The following is an 18673-nucleotide window of genomic DNA, read 5'->3' on the forward strand; positions in this document are numbered from 1 at the left end:
CAAGGGCAAAAATGAACTATCAGGAGTTTATCAAGATCAAAAGCTTTTGCACAGCAAATGAAACAGTCAACAAAACCAAAAGACATCTGACAGAATGGGAAAAGATATTTGCAAATGACATATCAGACAAAGGGATGGTATACAAAATTTATAAAGAACTTGTCAAATCCAACACTCAAAGAACAAGTAATCCAATCAAGAAATGGGCATAAGATATGAACAGATATTTCTACAAAGAAGACATTCAGATGGCCAACAGACACATGAAGAAGTACTCCACATTACTCAGCATCAGAGAGATATAATTCAAAACCGCAATGAGATACCACCTCACACCAGTCAGAATGGCTAAAATTAATAATCAGGAAACAGCAGATGTTGGAGAGGATGTGGAGAAAGGGGAACCCTCCTACTGTTGGTGGGATGCAAGCTGGTGCAGCCACTCTGGAAAACAGTATGCAGGTTCCTTAAAAGGTTGAAAATAGAGCTATCCTATAACCCTACAATTGGACCACTGGGTATTTACCCTAAAGATACAAATGTAGTGATCTGAAGGGGCACATAAACCTGAATGTTTATAGCAACAATGTCCACAATAGCCAAACTATGGAAAGAAACTAGATGTCCATCAACAAATGAATAGATAAAGAAGTGGTTTGTGTGTGTGTGTGTATGTATATGTATATATATATATATATATATATATATATATATATATATATATAGGAATACTATGCAGCCATCAACCCCCCCCCCCCGAAATCTCACCATTTGCAGTGTTATGGATGGAACTAGAAGGTATTATGCTGCATGAAATAAGTGAATCAGAGAAAGACAATTATCATATGATCTCTCTGATATGAGGAATTTGAGAGGCATGGCAGGGGGTTTGGGGGATAGGGAAGGGAAAAATGAAACAAGATGGGATTGGCAGGGAGAGAAATCATAAGAGACTCTTAATCACAAAACAAACTGAGGGTTGCTGGGATAGGGTGGTTCGGTTATGGACATTGGGGAAAGTATATGCTATGGTGAGTGCTGTAAAATGTGTAAGCCTGAGATTCACAGACCTGTAATCCTGGGGCAAATAATATATTGTATGTTAATAGAAATAACTTTAAAATAATTTAAAAAGCACTGTGTGTGTGTGCATGTGTGTGTGTGTATGTGTGTTTATACTTGATATTGGATTTCCTTTTGTCACTTTTCATGTTGTAGAATGACAGTTATGTGCCCAATTAAATTTTAATTTCTCTTTATGATTTGTTTGAATTTTTATGTGTGCTAGATAGGCATCTTGTAGAAAATCTTACCTTTCATCATTTTTGATATATTTATCTACTATACAGATTACTAACATAGGAATGGCACAGTTATTCTTTTAGGTGTTCTTTTTTAAATTTTTTAAATTTATTTTCAGCATAACAGTATTCATTGTTTTTTGCACCACACCCAGTGCTCCATGCAATCCATGCCCTCTCCAATACCCACCACCTGGTTCCCCCAACCTCCCACCCCCTGCCCCTTCAAAACCCTCAGATTGTTTTTGAAGTGAAATTATTTCAACTATTTTAAAGGTGGAAAAAAGCATTTTCTCCCATTTTCTCTGAAATGGAGAGTCTCAGGCAGCCCCAGAAGTTTTGGAAGAAGCTTTGAGAAAGTTAGAGGGAAAGATGAATAGAAGTAGGCACTGGAGTGATTGAATCTAATTTCTTGCAAAGCATTTTGGTTGGCCAAATTTCAATGAGGTAATTTTAAGAAGTGATTTATTCATCTCTCTGATAATCATTACATCATCCACATAATATTTAATACAAATTCTGATTTATGAATATAAATGAGTTACACAATACTTGACAAAATAAACTGAGAATTGATTGATGATGAAAAATTCTGAGTAAATGTACTTATTTTAATTTTAAGACTGCTTCTTAACCATTGTTTTATCCACATTCAGGATATGTCACTTTCCCATCTTGACAGGTGGCTCGGAATGTATGCGCTGGTGTCTTTCTATGATATCCACGGAGACATTCAAATTCAATAACATCCCCTGTTCTAGTATAAATTTTTGTATTATGAGACCATCGTAATCGTATATTATGTGTTCTCAAGATGTTCTCTGATACTGTACAGGCCTCTGAAGATTGAAAAAAGAAAGAACACAAAACACTGAGTAGTAAACAAATATTTTCCTCAGATTTTCAGACTTTCATGTGGAATCTTCTACACTAGTTCAGGGCTTCGTTTTCAAAACCTTTTCCAGAACAATCCCTTGAAAATCCATCATGTCGATTTAAATCATTTTAAATAATTAATGATATAAAATGAGGTACTATGTTATAGCTATGAAAATTAAATGTTACAATCGAAGATTCATAATGTCAATTTTTAAAAATTTTATTTATTTATTTGAGAGAGAGAAAATGAGAGAGGGAGCATGAGAGGAGAGAGGGTCAGAGGGAGAAGCAGACTCCCCATGGAGCTGGGAGCAGGATGCAGGACTCGACCCCAGCACTCTGGGATCATGACCTAGCTAAAGGCAGTTGCTTAACCAACTGAGTCACCCAGGTGCCCTCATAATGTCAATTTTAATATGAATAAATCCAGAGTCCTTTTGTTAAAGATCTTTTGTTCCTTGAACAAGAGTTTTCATTTCCAACTTTACTTCTTTACACATTAATATTTGGTAGTCAAGCATTCAATAAATGGTTGTTGTTAGGGAAGATTCTAATAATAACAGTAAAGCATCTTACTGCATTATACTGATTTTCCCAGGATCCCCAAGAATACTGAAATATTTACCTAAGCATTTTGGTGGTGGTGACCACTGTCCATTTCTGCATGTTATGGTCCCGTGTCCCTGAAGTACATAGAAGGACTGGCATATGTACTCTACTGATGATCCTGGAGCATATGATAATAACGTGAATGAGGTAATGTCTCCATTGTCAATACGTGGAGGAGGCCCACATTTTTCTCCAGAACCTAAAAAAATATATATTTATTTGATTTATTGAAAGACCAAAGAAAAACAGGTTAAAATAAAGCAAATAAAAATATAGCACAATATGCAATATCAAGACTTGTGATTTCTGCTGACAGAAATGATTCATTAAAAAAATTTTATTTTATTTTTTAAAGATTTTTATGTATTTATTGAGAGAGAGAGAGAGAGAAAGAGTGAGTCAGGGAGAGAGAGAGAGAAAGAGAACTAGCGCATAAGCCAAGGGAGAGGCAGAGGGAGAAGCAGAGTCCCTGCTGGGGAGGGAGCCTGACATGGGGTTCCATCTCAGGATGTTGGGATCATGACCTGAGTTAAAGGCAGGTGGTTAAACAACTAAGCCACCCACATGTCCCCATTGAAGACATTTTAATCACTTAAGCTGAAAATCACACTTTTATCCCCCATGAAAGTATACATAAAGCAATAACAAAAGCTAAATAAATTTGAATATAGAATATAAATGACTAACTTTGAAAATAGATTGAAAACAAAACCAAAACAACTTTGTAAAATATGGACTGAAAATTTCCCAGTTGGGCACAAGGTATAAGCATTCATACTGAAAAAGCGAAACAGGACAAACCCAAAGAAATTCATGCCAACATAACACCATAATCAAACTGAGGAAAAGTAAAGGGAAAGAAAAATTCTCAAAAGCAGCTAAATGGAAATTATGCAAACATATAATGTAAAAAGAATTCAAACATCAGTGGGCTTCTCACCTGTGACCATCAAGCCAGAAGAAGTGACATTTTTTTAATTTCTTTTTTATTTTCAGCATAACAGTATTCATTATTTTTGCACCACACCCAGTGCTCCATGCAATCTGTGCCCTCTATAATACCCACCACCTGGTACCCTGACCTCCCACCCCCCGCCCCTTCAAAACCCCCAGATTGTTTTTCAGAGTCCACAGTCATTTTTTAAGTGCTAGAAGACAAGAATGGTCAACCTCAAATGCTATATCCTGTGTTACTGTCCTTTGGGGTTTAAGGGAGAGCAGAAGATATTCTGAGACAAAGGAAAACAGCATTTAACTATAATATAAGTATATAAGTATATCTGTTTTTGAAGAATTGGTAAAAGAATTCTTCAAATATCAGGGAAAAGATAACAGAGCAAGGACTGAGACTTCATGAAGGAAGAAAAAACAAGGGACTGAAAAAACAGGGGTAAATATAATGAACTCTCTTTTTCCTGAGGAGTTTGTTAGGTTTGGTGTTTGTGCAAATTATATCATTTGATATGGTGCTCCATATATGTAGAAGAAATACTTCAGACATTTATGTTTGAATGGTGGGGATCGTATGGACACCTGGGAGGCTCAGTCAATTGGTTAAATGTCCACTCGACTTTAGCTCAGGTCATGGTTTCAGGGTTGTGAGATTGAGCACTGTGTCAGGCTTTGAGCTGGGTGTTGAGTCTACTTAAGATTTTCTCTCTTGTTCTCCCACTGTCACTTCACTCCCTCTCTCTTGTCTCTCTTTATCTCTCAATAGATAAACAATAAATAAAATAAAATGAGATAAAATGTGGGGAGAGAAAATGGACCTAAGCGGAAGTAAGCTTTCGTCATTTTACTTGAAGTAGTAAAATGTCAAAACCAGGGGTAGAAGTGACAAGCTATGTATGTGCATCTTAATACCTTGAGCAACCATGGATAAAGTTATTAAAAGAGACATGCTCCAAAACAAAAAAGACATATCAAAATAAAATTATTTAGAATGTTCCCCAAATCCCAGGGATGGCAAGAAAGAAAGAAAGAAAGAAAGAAAGAAAGAAAGAAAGAAAGAAAGAAATGGGAGTGAGAAACAGAGGAAAGTAATGCAAGGAACATAACAAAATGCCTGACACAGCCCCTAAGCTATCAATACTTACTTAAAGTGTAAATGGTTTAAATTCTTCAGCTAAAAGACTGAAAGTGGCAGAGTGGACACATAAACAAGAGGAGACTATATGGCAACTAAAAGAAACTAACTTCAACATGAAAACATAGGTGGGCTCAAAGTAAAAGACTGGAAAATACATATTCCAGGCAAAAGTTGATTTGAAAAAGAAGTGGCTGTATCTCCAATATTGGCTCCTCTTATTTCCACAGATCCTGGTGGTGCACAAGGAAGCCATTAAAAAAAAAAAAAGTGAAACAATGATTCCATGTATCATTAACTCTGAAATTTCATTTTATGTACTGGTTGCCATATTTGGCAGTATAATTTGAAAATAAATGACAACACAGGAACTACAATCATAACACAGAGAAGGTGCACAAATACTTTCTAAAACCACTACTCTGATGTGCGTCCAGCTGGCAACCTGAGCAAGAACTTGAAACTAAAAATGTCAGTATAAAATCAGCTGTAGCAGCTTCCTTTTAGATACATCTCCTGAGGCAAGGGAAACAAAGGCACAAATAAACTATTGGGACTACATCAAAATAAAAAGCTTCTGCACAGTGAAGGAAATAATAAAGCCAGAAGGTAGCCTACAGAACAGGAAAAGATATTTGAAAATGACATATCTGATAAAGGGTTAGTATTCAAAATATGGAAAGAACTTATAAAACTCAGACCCAAAAAATGAATAACCCAATTAAAAATGGGAAGAAGTCATGAACAGAAATTCTTCCAAGAAGACTACAGATGGCCAACATACATGAAAAGATGCTCAATATCACTCATCAAAACCACAATGAGATACCACCTCACACTTGTGAAAATGACTAAAATAATTAAAAAAAAACAAACAAACAGGAGAAACAACAGGTGCTGGTAAGTATGTGCACCATTGGTGGGAATGCAAACTGGTGCAGCCACTCTGGAGAGCAGTATGGAGACTCCTCAAAATATTAAAAGTGGAGCTACCTTATGAACCAGCAATTGCACCACTAGATATTTACCCAAAACATACAAAAAGACTAATTCAAAGGGATACTTGCACCGTGATATTTATAGCAGCATTATTTACAATAGCCAAGATATGGAAGCAGCCCAAATGTCCATTGATAGATGAATGGATAAAGAAATGGCAGTATATAAATTACTCAGCCTTAAAAACAAATGAAAGCTTGTCAGTTGCAATGACATGGTTGGAGCTAGAGACTATAATGCTAAGTAAAATCAATCAGACAAAAACAAATACCATATGATTTCACTCACATGTGGAATTTAAAAAAATGAGCAAAGGGGAAAAAGGAGAGAGGCGAACGAGAAAACAGACCCTTAATTATAGAGAACAAACTGAGAGTTACCAGAGGAGAAGTGAGTGAAAGGGTAGGTGAAATAGGTGAAGGGGATTAAGGAGAGCCCTTGAATGAGCACTAGTTGTTGTATGGAATTATTTAAACACTATATTGCACACCTGAAACTAAAATTACATGGTATGTTGACTAACTGGAATTTATATGAAAACTTAAAAAAAAAATAAAAAAAATCATGGAAACAAATGACAAAGAAAAAAACAACTGTTCAAAATCTTTGGGATGCAGCAAAGATGGTCCTAAAAGAAAGCATATAGCAATATAAGCCTTTGTCAAGAAACAAAAAAGGTCTCAAATATACAATTTAACCCTACACCTGAAGGAGCTGGAGAAAGAAAACAAAGAAAGACTAAACCCAGCAGTAGAAGAGAAATAAAGATCAGAGCAGAAATCAATGAAGCAGAAACTAAAAGAACAATAGAATAGGTCAAGGAAATTAGTAGCTGGTTTTTTGAAGGAATTAAGAAGATTAACAAACCCTTGACAGATTATCAAACAGAAAAGAAAGGATCAAAAATAAACAAAATCATGAATGAAAGAGGATCGCACCCAACACCAAAAAAATACAAGCAATTATAAGAACATATTATGAGCAACTATATGCCAACAAATTAGACAATTTGGAAGAAATGGATATATTCCCAGAGACGTATGAACTACCAAAACTGAACCAGGAAGAAATAGAAAACATTGAACAGACCCATAACCAGCAAGGAAATGGAAACAGTAATCAAAAACCTCTCAACAAAGAAGGATCCAGGGCCAGATAGCTTCCCAGGGGAATTCTACCAAACAGCTCCAATTTATAAAACTCTCTCACAGCTTGAGTAGAATTTGCTCACCCTGATATTTCCCAAACTGTTTTGTTGTCAGAGTTTTGTACATACTGTTCCCTTGGCGTGGAGCAATCTAAATCTACTCAAATTTCCACAGATTCAAATTCTACTCTTAGTCCTAGAAAATAGTGATTTGTAAACATGAAAGAGATTCATATAATAGTACACAGAGCTTGTCAAAGTCAGAAAATAAAGAGCTTTTCGAACCTGAAGAAATTAAAACCCAAGGGGTACCTGGGTAGCTCAGTGGGTTAAGCCTCTGCCTTCAGCTCATGCCATGATCTCAGGGTCCTAGTATTGAGTCCCCATTGGCTTCTCTGCTCAGCAGGGAGCATGCTCCACTCCCCCACCTGCCTCTATACCTACTTGTGATCTCTCTCTGTCAAATAAATAAAGTCTTTAAAAAAAAAAGAAGGAAATTAACACTCAAGGTAGAAGGTGTAAAAGCAGAAACTCAGGAGCAAAATAACTGAGGAAATTGTTAAAAACTATAATTTTGGTGTTCTTACACTATACACTGAAAGAACTCCATTTAAAATAATATGAAAGACTGCATTTGGATTAAGAAACACAATTAAAATTTATTTACAAATCTATCATGTATATGGCCCATAGGAAATGTTAATATACTGTCTTAAAGATAAATTATTTTCTTTGGGCTATAAAAATCTTAAAAATGACTTTAATGCAAATTTGTTTAAAATGGAACATTTGAAATACATTTTGTTAATTTTGTTAATCCTGAAAAAAAGAATACCTGGGAAAAAAGCACTTACCATAACATTCTGGTTTATAAGACCAACCATCATTACCACACACTACAGAACCGGTGTGCCCATCTCTGCTTTCAAATCCATCATGGCATTCATAGTCCAACGTGTCATTGACTTTAAACCATGTGCTATTACTTTTGATTGTGGCGTTCTCCAATACTGGCATGTCACAAGATTCTAAAGCATAATAGAATCGACGATTTCATTTCTAATATTACTTAGTGGACAATGTAACTAAGTCTTATCCCAAGATGGTAAAAAAAGCTTTCTCAATTAGTATGTGCTAGTGTATTAAGTATCATATTAAAAGAATCTAAGAATAACAGTGATAAATCATTGTCCTGAAAGAAGTTATTCAAGGTGAAAAACTATTTTTCTACACAGCATTTTTCTTAGCACTTAAACACTCTGGAAAACCTATTCCTTTTATGTTTTTTTAGAGATTTCCAGATTTTTATTTCTGGAACTGTACACCAGATATTAAAGTACAATACAAAACAATGCTCAAAAAAATCAGTTTTTATGTACAAATATTAAGATCAAAGTAACAACAGCAACTTCCTCTGGAACGTCTGATACTAAAACTTGTGATTCTCACTAATTAATCTCATACTCAGGTATGTATGTAATCTCATATTAAGGGTACTTATTTCAAACGTGGGCAATTGGAATTACCGGTCACCTAAGAGGAATTTTATTACCTACCATATTTAACACTAGAACTAATAGTTTCCTCCTTTTAGTGAAAAGATTAAGAACTTCTTTAAAAACACGGTAATGTCAATGTTTTTATAAATTTTTTTAGTTTCCACTTGTAAACAATGTGCTTTGAAACTCTGGGCAAACAATCTCCTTGGTGATCAGGTTTACTCATTAATTTACATTTAAAGTTGAAATATTTATTCACAAAAGACTTTGATTGAATTAAATATCACTGTGCTCTATTAGATATCACATTCTCATATATTTGAATGGAGAGATAACTATTGTTTATAATTTGTTAAAAGGAAGGAAAGTATTAAAAGTCTCAATTTTGCCAACACAATACTAGAATGATGTTAATAAAGGTTTAAGTAATTCACCATGAATGTTGTACTGTAGCTAGGTACTTTAAAACCTTAAAAAAGAAAGCAAAACTATACTAGCAAAAAAAGAGAGAGAATGAAAGAGATTTCCTCTTCCATAATTAGAATGTTTAAATGGTTAACTGCATACAATTTCATATAAAATGAGTTTGATAAGGGAAAAGTTTTATCATTTTTTTCTATGGCTAGTGCTCATAGTAAGCATGGAAATTAGAAAAAAAATAAGGACGTGAAAGCAGTCGAAATGGATATTTAAATATCCACTTTACTTAAAGTGAATATGCTAAGTATCAGTTCAAAGTATCATTGTGGGAAATTGGAAGGGGAGGTCAACCATGAGAGACTATGGACTCTGAAAAACAATCTCAGGGTTTTGAAGGGGCGGGGGATGGGAGGTCGGGGTACCAGGTGGTGGGTATTATAGAGGGCACAGATTGCATGGAGCACTGGGTGTGGTGCAAAAATAATGAATACTGTTATGCTGAAAATAAATAAAAAATAAATTTTAAAAAAGTATCATTGTGTAGCTTTGAAGTATAAGATAAACTTGAGAAAATTATTCTTAGAAAATATTCAGGGACACCTGGGTGGCTCAGTGTGTTAAGCCTCTGCCTTTGGCTCAGGTCATGATCTCAGGGTCCTGGGATTGGGCCCTAAATTGGGCTCTCTGCACAGTAGGGAGCCTGCTTCTTCCCTTTCTCTGCCTGCCTCTCTGACTACTTGTGATCTTTCTCTGTCAAATAAATAAAATCTTAAAAAAAAAAAAGAAAATTTTCATAAATATCTAGGGAAGTCTTTCAACACAGTTGCATTTGGTACTATATAGAAGCATTTCCGTCTCCACTGCATAGATGTATGAAGATTTCCTAAGGGAGAAGATATTTTAGAGGTGGACCTACCCTGGATTATCAAACATATAAGTTCTGCAGGTCAACTTAAATTATGCACTGTAGACCCAGATCTTCACTTAAAAGCATAACTTTTGTGTCTAGGGACAAAGACTCTGACATAAGAGTTTAATCACCTAAAAACAGGTACAATTGGCACAAAGATGTCAGCCAAAACTAAATGAGTTTGAAGAGAATAGACATAAGTCTCCCTATGTAGTTTCCAAATCACAGGATGTTTTATTTTAATTATTAATCAATTAGTTAATTCACAGGATGTTTTAAAGTAGAAGAAAACTTGAACTGAAACATAGACTGATATTCCACCCTGTAAGTGATTAATCTTAAAAAATTTTAAAAAAATTTTTAAAAAATTAAAAATTTTTAATTAAAAAATTAAAAAAATTTAAAAAATTTGTAAAAAAATTACATATTTTTTCATTTATTTTTTCAAATGGGAACCATGTCAGCCCTTGCCCACAGAGAAGAATTAAGTTAAAGTAAATTTTTGCATAACAATCATCAGGATAATGAAATGAACATAAAATTACTTACTAATACATGTGGGTTGAGGTGACCATCCACTTTCCAGACATGTAATTGATCCTGAAGTTTTACCATCTGGTGTTACATATCCTGATTTACACTGATATTTTGTTTCTTTATTCAAGGGATATGCAAATTCAGATTCAGAAAAAAATCCATTTTCAATTGCTATCTCTGATTTCAAACATCTTTCTGAAAGGGGGAAAGTATAAGGAAAAGAAAGCATATAAATAAACATCTTTATGAAGACTTAGGTAATATAACAATATAAAAAATAAGGAGTCATTTATAAATGAAAACCTAGAAAACCTGAATCACCCAAATTCTTGTGACAGAGAAAATAAGCCATGAGATATTAAATCAAGATAGTTCATTAAAATTTCTTTTGGAATAAAGAAGCAATATTTAAAATACCCAGAATCCCTTCTAGGAAATTATTAGAAGTTTGTTTGTCTAGTGGATCTGGAATCCTACAGCATGCCAGAATTACACTGGCAACAGATCCCTTCCAGGCACTTGTTTTAAATACTGTGTACTCAGGATCTCTTTAGCAACGCCAGCATTCAGTTAATTAATTGGGGTATCTCAGATCAGGTGAGGATCTCAGAGAATCTGCCACCAAAGCTACTACAACTCTGAGAATTTGAAATGTTTGTCATCATAACCTGGTGCTTAAAGCCATACGGATACAAGGAGTTTGATGAATATGACACAGATTAGCACATTACATTCATTGATTTTCCAAGACTAAAATGATGATTTTATGAATTTTATGATTTTATTTTAACGTTTTTATGAAGAATCAAATAATATAACAATAAAAAAATAAGGAGTCATTTATAAGCGAAAACCCAGAAAATCCGAATCACCAAAATTCTTGTGACAGAGAAAATGAGCTATGAGTTTCCATAGATATTAAATCAGGATAGTTCATTAAAATTTCTTTTGGAATAAAGAAGCAAAATTTAAAATACTCCGAATCCCTTCTAGGAAATTATTAGAAATTTGTTTGTCTAATGGATCTGGAATCCTACAGCATGCCAGAATTACACTGGCAACAGATTCTTTCCAGACACTTGTTTTAAATATTGTGTACTCAGGATCTCTTTAGCAACCCCAGCATTCGGTTAACTAATTGGAATATCTCAGATCAGGTGATGATCTTAGAGAATCTGCCACCATAACTACTACAATTCTGATAATTTGAAATGTTTGCCACCATAACTGGATGCTTAAAACCATATGGATACATGGAGTTTGATGAATATGACACATTCATTTATCTTCTTAGACCAAACCGATGATCCTCAAATTAAGTATAACTTCACTTGAAACAATAAAGAAGACTTCTGTCAGTTATCCGGTCTCTTCACAAATTCATCTTTATTTATTGTCTCACCCATGAATAAAGAAGAAGTCAAAGGAGAAAATATGAAGTATGTATATTTTCATGGTTTTATTTTATTTCACAATTTTATCTCATAGTTTAATTCCTTCACTTGGAGCATTTAGTAGATAGGACATGGGATACATGGAATAATAAACACTATATGGAATTAAAAGTATATAATCTTAAAAAAAAAAGACATTAAAGCAGCACCTGGGTGGCTCAGTTAGTTGAGCATCTGACTCTCATGGTCAGATCAGGTCTTGATCTTGGGGCTGTGAGGCATTTGCCTCCATTAAAATAGAAGTTCATATATAAACAATCCAACTTTATGCCTCAAGGAAGTATAAAAACAAACCAAGCCCAAAGTTAGAAGGGAAGCAATAATAAAGATTAGAGCAGAAATGAATTAAATGGAGAATAAAAAAAAAACCACCCTATTCCACCATCTCCTTAATAACAGGCTGTATTTTCAAATTTCTTTACTGCTTCATTGATGTATAATTGACAAAATTCTATATATTAAGTATACAATGAGATGACTTGGTACACATATACACTTGGAAAATAATTAAAATTGCATTAGTCACCTCACATAATTACTTATTTTTGTGGGTGGAATGGTTAATATCTACTCTCTAAGCAAATTTCAGCTATACAACACATTATTACTAACCATAGTCATCAGACTGTATGTTCGATCTTCTCCATCTTATAACTGAAGGCTTACACCTTGGACCACCGTCTCCTCATTTCCCCTATCTGCAAGCCACTGGTATTTACTATTCTACTCTCTGCTTTATGTTGACTTTTTCTCTTTTTCTTTTGATTTTATATATAAGTTAGACTTGAAGTTTATTTGTCTACATGTTGTAAATAGCAAAATTTTACTTTCTCTCATGGTATTCCATTGAAAAAAATGTATATATTTATCACATCTTCCTTATCCATTCATCCATAAATGGACATTTAGTTTTTTTCTGTATGTTGGTTATTGTGAATCAAGCTGTAATGAACACGAAGGTGCAGATATTTCTCCAAGATACGAATTTCATTTTCTTCAGATATATACCCAACAATGAGATTGCTGTATCATACTGTAGTTCAATTAACTTTCTGAGGAATTTCCACATTGTTTTCCATATGCCTATAACAAATTACATTCCCACTGAAAGTATACAAGTGTTCCCTTTACTCCACATTCTCAACATTTGTTATCTCTTGTCTTTTTGATAAAATCCATTTTAACAGGTATGAGATAAATAGTTCATGGTGGTTCTGATCTCATATGCCTGATGATTAGTGATTTTGAGTACCAATTGGCCATTTGCATGTATTCTTCAGAAAAATGTTTACTTAAATGTTTGCTCATTTTTATTTGGCTTGGGGTTTTTTTTTTTTTTTGCTCTAGAGTTGTATATATATAATACAACTTATACACACATATATATGTAATACATATATATATAATATGTATGTGTATGTGTGTATGTATATACAGGCATATATATGTATATGTATATAATGTATATATATATATTTCCCTCATCAGGTTTATGGCTTACAAATATTTTCTCCCATTCCATAGGTTACCTTTTTATTCTGTTGTTTTGCTAAGTAGAAGTTTTTCATTTGATACATTTACTTATTTCAGCTTTTACTGTCATATACAACTAATATCATTGCCTGGACCAGTGTCAAGAAGATATTTCCCTATGTATCTTCTAGGACTTCCATAGTTTCAAGTCAAATTTGAGTCTTTAATTCATCTAGAGCTAATTTTTGTCAGTGGTTTAATATAGTGTTTCTTTTTCTTTTTCTTTCTTTCTTTCTTTTTTTTTTTTTTTGCTTGTGGATATCCAACTTTTCTCTTTCCTGAAGACACTACTTTCTTCATGTGTATTTTGGCTCCCTTATCAAATTTTAATTAAGGATATGCATGTGAGCTTGATTATGGCTCCTAATTTTGTTCCTGCCAGTTGATCTGCCAATATGATATTGTTTTCATTTTAATCACTCTATATTAGTTTGGAACCAAGAAGCACGATGGCACCAGCTTTGCTCTTCTTTCTCAATATGGATTTGGCTACTTGAGAATCTTTGGTTCCATAATTTTAGGATTGTTTATTCTACTTCTGCAAAAAGTGCCAGCAGGACCTTGACAGGAATTGTATCTGTTGGGCAGTATGCACACTTTGATGACATTAATTCTTCCAATCCATGAACATGGACTATCTTTCCATTTATTTATATCTTCTTCAATTTATTTTATTATTTTATTATTGTTTTCAGGATACAAGTCTTTCATCTCTTTGGATAGATTTATTCTGCATCTATCTTATTACTTTTGATGCTATTGTAAATGGTACTGTTTTTTAAATTTCTCTTTTTATAGTTCATTTTTCATTACACAACAGATTTTTGTGTATTGATTTTGTATCCTGCAACTTTGCTAAATTCATTTATGAATTATAAAAGGGTTTTGCTTTGTTTTCTTTTCTTTTTTTTCACACAGAGATAATTTTACTTATTTTTTTTATTTGGGTACCTATAATTTCCCTTTGTTCGACAGTGGTGAAAGTGAGTATCCTTGTCTTTTTCCTGATCCTTGAGGAAAAGCTTCCAGCTTTTCACAATTAAATATAATCTTAGTTATAGGCTTCTTATTTATGGCCTTTATTATGTTAAGGTACATTTCTTCAATACCAAATTGTTGAGATATCATAAATGGATTGTGATCTGTGTCAAATGTTTTTCCTCCATCTATTGGGATGATTATATGATTTTTACATTTTTTATTGTTAATTGGGTTTATCATATTATTGATTTGCTTATGTTGAGCCAATCTTGAGGCCCATGGATAAACCCAACTCATTATGGTGTATGAATCTTTTAATAAGCTGTTGAATCACTTTGCAAATACTTTTTGAGCATTTCTGCTATGTTTATCAGTGATACTGGCTTATAATTTCTTTTTCTTGTAGTGTCCTTGTCTAGTTTTGAAACTAACATTCATGCTAATCTTGTAAAGTGGTATTAGAAGCCCCCGCCCTCACATTCTTGGAATGGTTTGAGTAGAATTGGTATTAATTCTTCTTTAAATGACAATGAAAGCTTCTGGTCCCAGACTTTTCTTTGCAGAGTTTTTTTTAAAGATTTTATTTATTTATTTGGGAGAAAGAAAGGGAGCATCAGTGGAAGGGGAGGAGAGGCAGAAGGAGAGGGAAAAGCAGACTCCCTGCTAAGCAGGGAGCCCCGCATTGGGATCAAACCCCAAATCCTGAGATTGTAACCTGAGCTGAAGGCACCACTTAACTCACTGAGCCATCCAGGTGCCCCTCTTTGCAGACATATTTTAAAGATTTTGTTTATTTATTTATTATATATAGAGAGAGAGCATAAGCAGGCAGAATGGCAGGCAGATAGATGCAGAGAGAGAGAGAAGCAGGCTCCCTACTAAGCAAGGAGCCCAATGTGGGTCTTGATCCCAGAATCCTGGGATCAGGACATGAGCTGAAGGCTTGCAGCTTAACCAACTGAGCCACCCAGACATCCCTGCAGAGATATTTTAAATTAATGATTCAGTCTTGTTCCTTGTTATTAGTTTGTTCAGATTTCTTAATTTCTTAATTATTTTGTTTTGGCAAGTTTTGAATTTCTAGGAATTTATTCATTTCTTTATTAATTTATTGGTGTGTAATTGGTTATGATTTTCTCTTATGAACGTTTGTATTTTTGTGGCATCAATTGAATGTTTCCACTTTCTTTCCTCATTTTGTTTCTTTTATGTTCTTTTTTCTTAGGTTAGCAGCTTTAGGTTTGTCAATTTTGTTTATCTTTTCAAAAAAGGTAGGTATTAACTTTGTTGATTTTTTGGGTCTTTCTTTCACATATTTCTTCTCTGATTTCTGTTTTTTCCTTGCTTCTTCTAATTTTAAACTTTGTTCCTTTTCTAGTTTTTTTTTTGATATATAAATTTGGTTGTATATTTGAAATCATTTCTTTCTCTAAGTGTAGGCATTTATCACTATAAAATCTCTCATAAAACTGCCTTCGTACGTGAGGTATTTTTTTCTCTCTTGCTGCTTTCAAAATTCTCTGTCTTGGTTTATGCAGTTTTATTGTAAGGTGTCTTAGAGATGATTTCTTTGGGTTAAATCTGCTTGGGAACTTATGAGCTTCTTGATATGATAGTCCATATCTATTCCTGGATTGATAAATTCTCAGCCATTATTTCTTTAAGTAAACTTTCTGCCCCATTCTCCACCTCTTCTCCTTTTGGGACTTCCACAATGCCTAAAATGTTTCCTCTCATAGCCTCCTAAATTCCTATGGGCGCTCTCTACTCTTTAATTCTTCTTTCTTTGTTCTCCTCTGACTGCAAATTTCACATGACCTTCTTCTACTTCACAGATTCTTTCTTCTACTTTATAAAGTCTGCTGTTGATGCTCTCTGTTGTATTTTTCTTTTCATTTATTGTATTCATCAGTTCCAGAATTTCTGTTTGGTTCCTTTTATGATTCTATCTCATTGTTTTCCTGACTCCTTTGAATTCTCTTTTTTATGTTTTCTTATAGGCCACTGAGCTTCCATAAAACTACTGTTTTGAATTCTTTATCAGGAAAAAATCATAGACCTTCATTATTTGAGGGTACATTTTTGGAATATTATTGTGTTCTTCGGTAGTGTCATGTTTCTTTGATTTCTCATGTTCCTTAAAGTCTTGCATTGCTGCCTTCATCTTTGAAGAAGCTCGCATGTTCTCTAGTCTTTCCTGACTGACCTTGGGAGAGAAATACATTCTATCACACCTGTAAGGGATTCTGAGGCTTTTAAAAGAACTTTTATATGGATATATCTGCTCCCTATGTTTTACTACAACTTGGGAAGGAAATCTTAGATTGTATGCCTTCTTTTAAACCTGCATAGCCAGCTTCCAGTTTTCTGGCTCTAACGCTGAATGCTCAAGTATGTGCTTTCTAGCACTCCTGTGGGTCAGTTAGGATTTCTAGGTATGCTCACTAGCCATCTAAAAACTGCTGCATTCCCTACCTTTGGGGTGTACACAAGGTACTGACCAATGGATAGCAGTGTGTGGAATGTTGTGGGTACCATTAGTTGAGCAGGATCGGTAGGCCAGTCATCTCCAGTGGTTAGTGCCAAGTAGTTAGTAGGATCTTTGTCCCTTGATGACCTCTGAGGCTTGATTGTTGTGCTCCAAGCTTTCCCCAATTCCTTAAGTCATGAAGATCACCTGAGTATTCTGGATGTGGTGAGAAAGAAATGGGCCTTTTGGTCAGAGACCCACACAGGTGAGGAAGCAGACTCTAACTCACACACTCTTCCCTCCAGTGGAGAAGTTGCAGGCTGAGTGGGTCTCTCCTGGCACTGAACCATGCCACTTTGGGGGAGGAGTGACTCAGGTCATTAAAACTGTTCCTCTCACCCCCTTCAAAGCACCCACTGTTGGATCTTCTTGCTCTAACAGTGTGCTGAATCTTCTGTTAGATTCCCAGATTCCCAGAAAGAAGCTCTTGTCTGTGGGTTATTGTTAAAATTGGTGTTCTTTGCCAGGAAGAATAAAAACTTGTATTCTGCCATGTTGCTGATGTCACTCTATTTTTTTCTAGATTAAATATGTGAATGTGTGTGTTCAAGTTCTTATTTTTTATTTTATTATTTTACTTTTTTAAGATTTTATTTTATTTTTTTAATTTTTAAGTTTTTATTTTAATACCACTTGGTTAACATACAGTGTTATATTAGTTTCAGGAGTATGATATAGTGATTCCACAATTCCATACAACACCCAGTGCTCATCATGACAAGTGCAATTCTTATCCCCATCCACTATTTCAGCCATCCCCCTGCCCCTGCCACCTCTCTCCCCTCTAGTAACTATCACATTGTTGTTTAGAGTCATTTTTTTCTTTTTTTTTGTTTTGTTTTGTTCTGTTTTGGGTTTGTATCTCTCTCTCACTTTCCCCCCTTTGCTCATATGTTTCGTTTCTTAAATTCCACATATGAGTGAGATCATATGGTATTTGTCTTTCTATGACTTATTTCGCTTGGCATTATACTCTTTAGATTCATCCATGTTGTTACAAATGATAAGACGCCATTCTTCTTTTATGGCTGAGTAATATTCTGTTTTATATCATCTCTTCTTTTTCCATTCATCAATCAATAGACACTAGGCTGCTTCCATATCTTGGCTATTCTATATAATGCTTCTATAATGATCCATGCACCCCTATAAATGTAGGGGGTGCATGGATCCCTTTGAGTAAGTGTTTTTCTTCTTTGAGTATATACTGGGGAGTGTAATTGCTGGGTCATATGGAAATTCTACTTTTAACTTTTTGAGGAAACTCCATACTGTTTTCCAGAGTAGTTGCACCAGTTTGCATTCCCACCAACAGTGCAAGTGGGTTCTCCTTTCTCCACATCCTTGTCAATACCTATTGTTTCCTGTGTTGTTGCTTTTAGTCATTCTGATAGGTGTGAGGTGATATTGCATTGTAGTTTTGATTTGTATTTCCCTGATGATAAGTGATGATGAGTATTTTTTCATAGGTCTGTTGGCCATCTGTGTCTCTCTGGAGAAGGTCTGTTCATGTTTTCTGCCCATTTTTAATTTGGATTATTTGATTTTTGATGTTGAGTTTTATGAGTTCTTTCTATATTTTGGATACTAACCCCTTACCAGGCATGTTTTTGCAAATATCTTCTCCCATTCCATAAGTTGCCCTTTAGTATTGTTAGTTGTTTCCTTTGCTGTGCAGAAGCTTTTTTATTTTGATGTAGTCCCAATAGGATCTTCCCCCACCCCTACCTTCTTTTTTTACTTTTGTTTCCTTTGTCTCAGGGATCTGTCTAGAAACTTGCTGTGGCT

The 18673-nt window shown here is 34.4% G+C and overlaps 1 protein-coding gene across 1 annotated transcript in view; it reads right to left on the reverse strand.

Moving 5' to 3' along the window:
• Positions 1 to 1749: 1749 nt before the first annotated feature.
• Positions 1750 to 18673, reverse strand: part of LOC106006179 (complement factor H-related protein 4) — a 48913-nt gene continuing 31989 nt past the window's right edge. Inside the window, exons 3-6 of the mRNA XM_013058263.2 lie at positions 10400 to 10582; positions 7876 to 8049; positions 2806 to 2988; positions 1750 to 2140 (exon numbers count right to left, since the gene is read on the reverse strand). Coding sequence (XP_012913717.1) covers positions 1944 to 2140; positions 2806 to 2988; positions 7876 to 8049; positions 10400 to 10582 — 737 coding nt within the window. The 3' untranslated portion in view covers positions 1750 to 1943. The remainder of the gene's footprint in view (positions 2141 to 2805; positions 2989 to 7875; positions 8050 to 10399; positions 10583 to 18673) is intronic.

The sequence above is a fragment of the Mustela putorius genome, unplaced genomic scaffold (genome assembly GCF_011764305.1).
Source record: "Mustela putorius furo isolate JIRA1106 unplaced genomic scaffold, ASM1176430v1.1 tig00000508_pilon_pilon_pilon, whole genome shotgun sequence".
Lineage (NCBI taxonomy): Eukaryota > Metazoa > Chordata > Mammalia > Carnivora > Mustelidae > Mustela > Mustela putorius.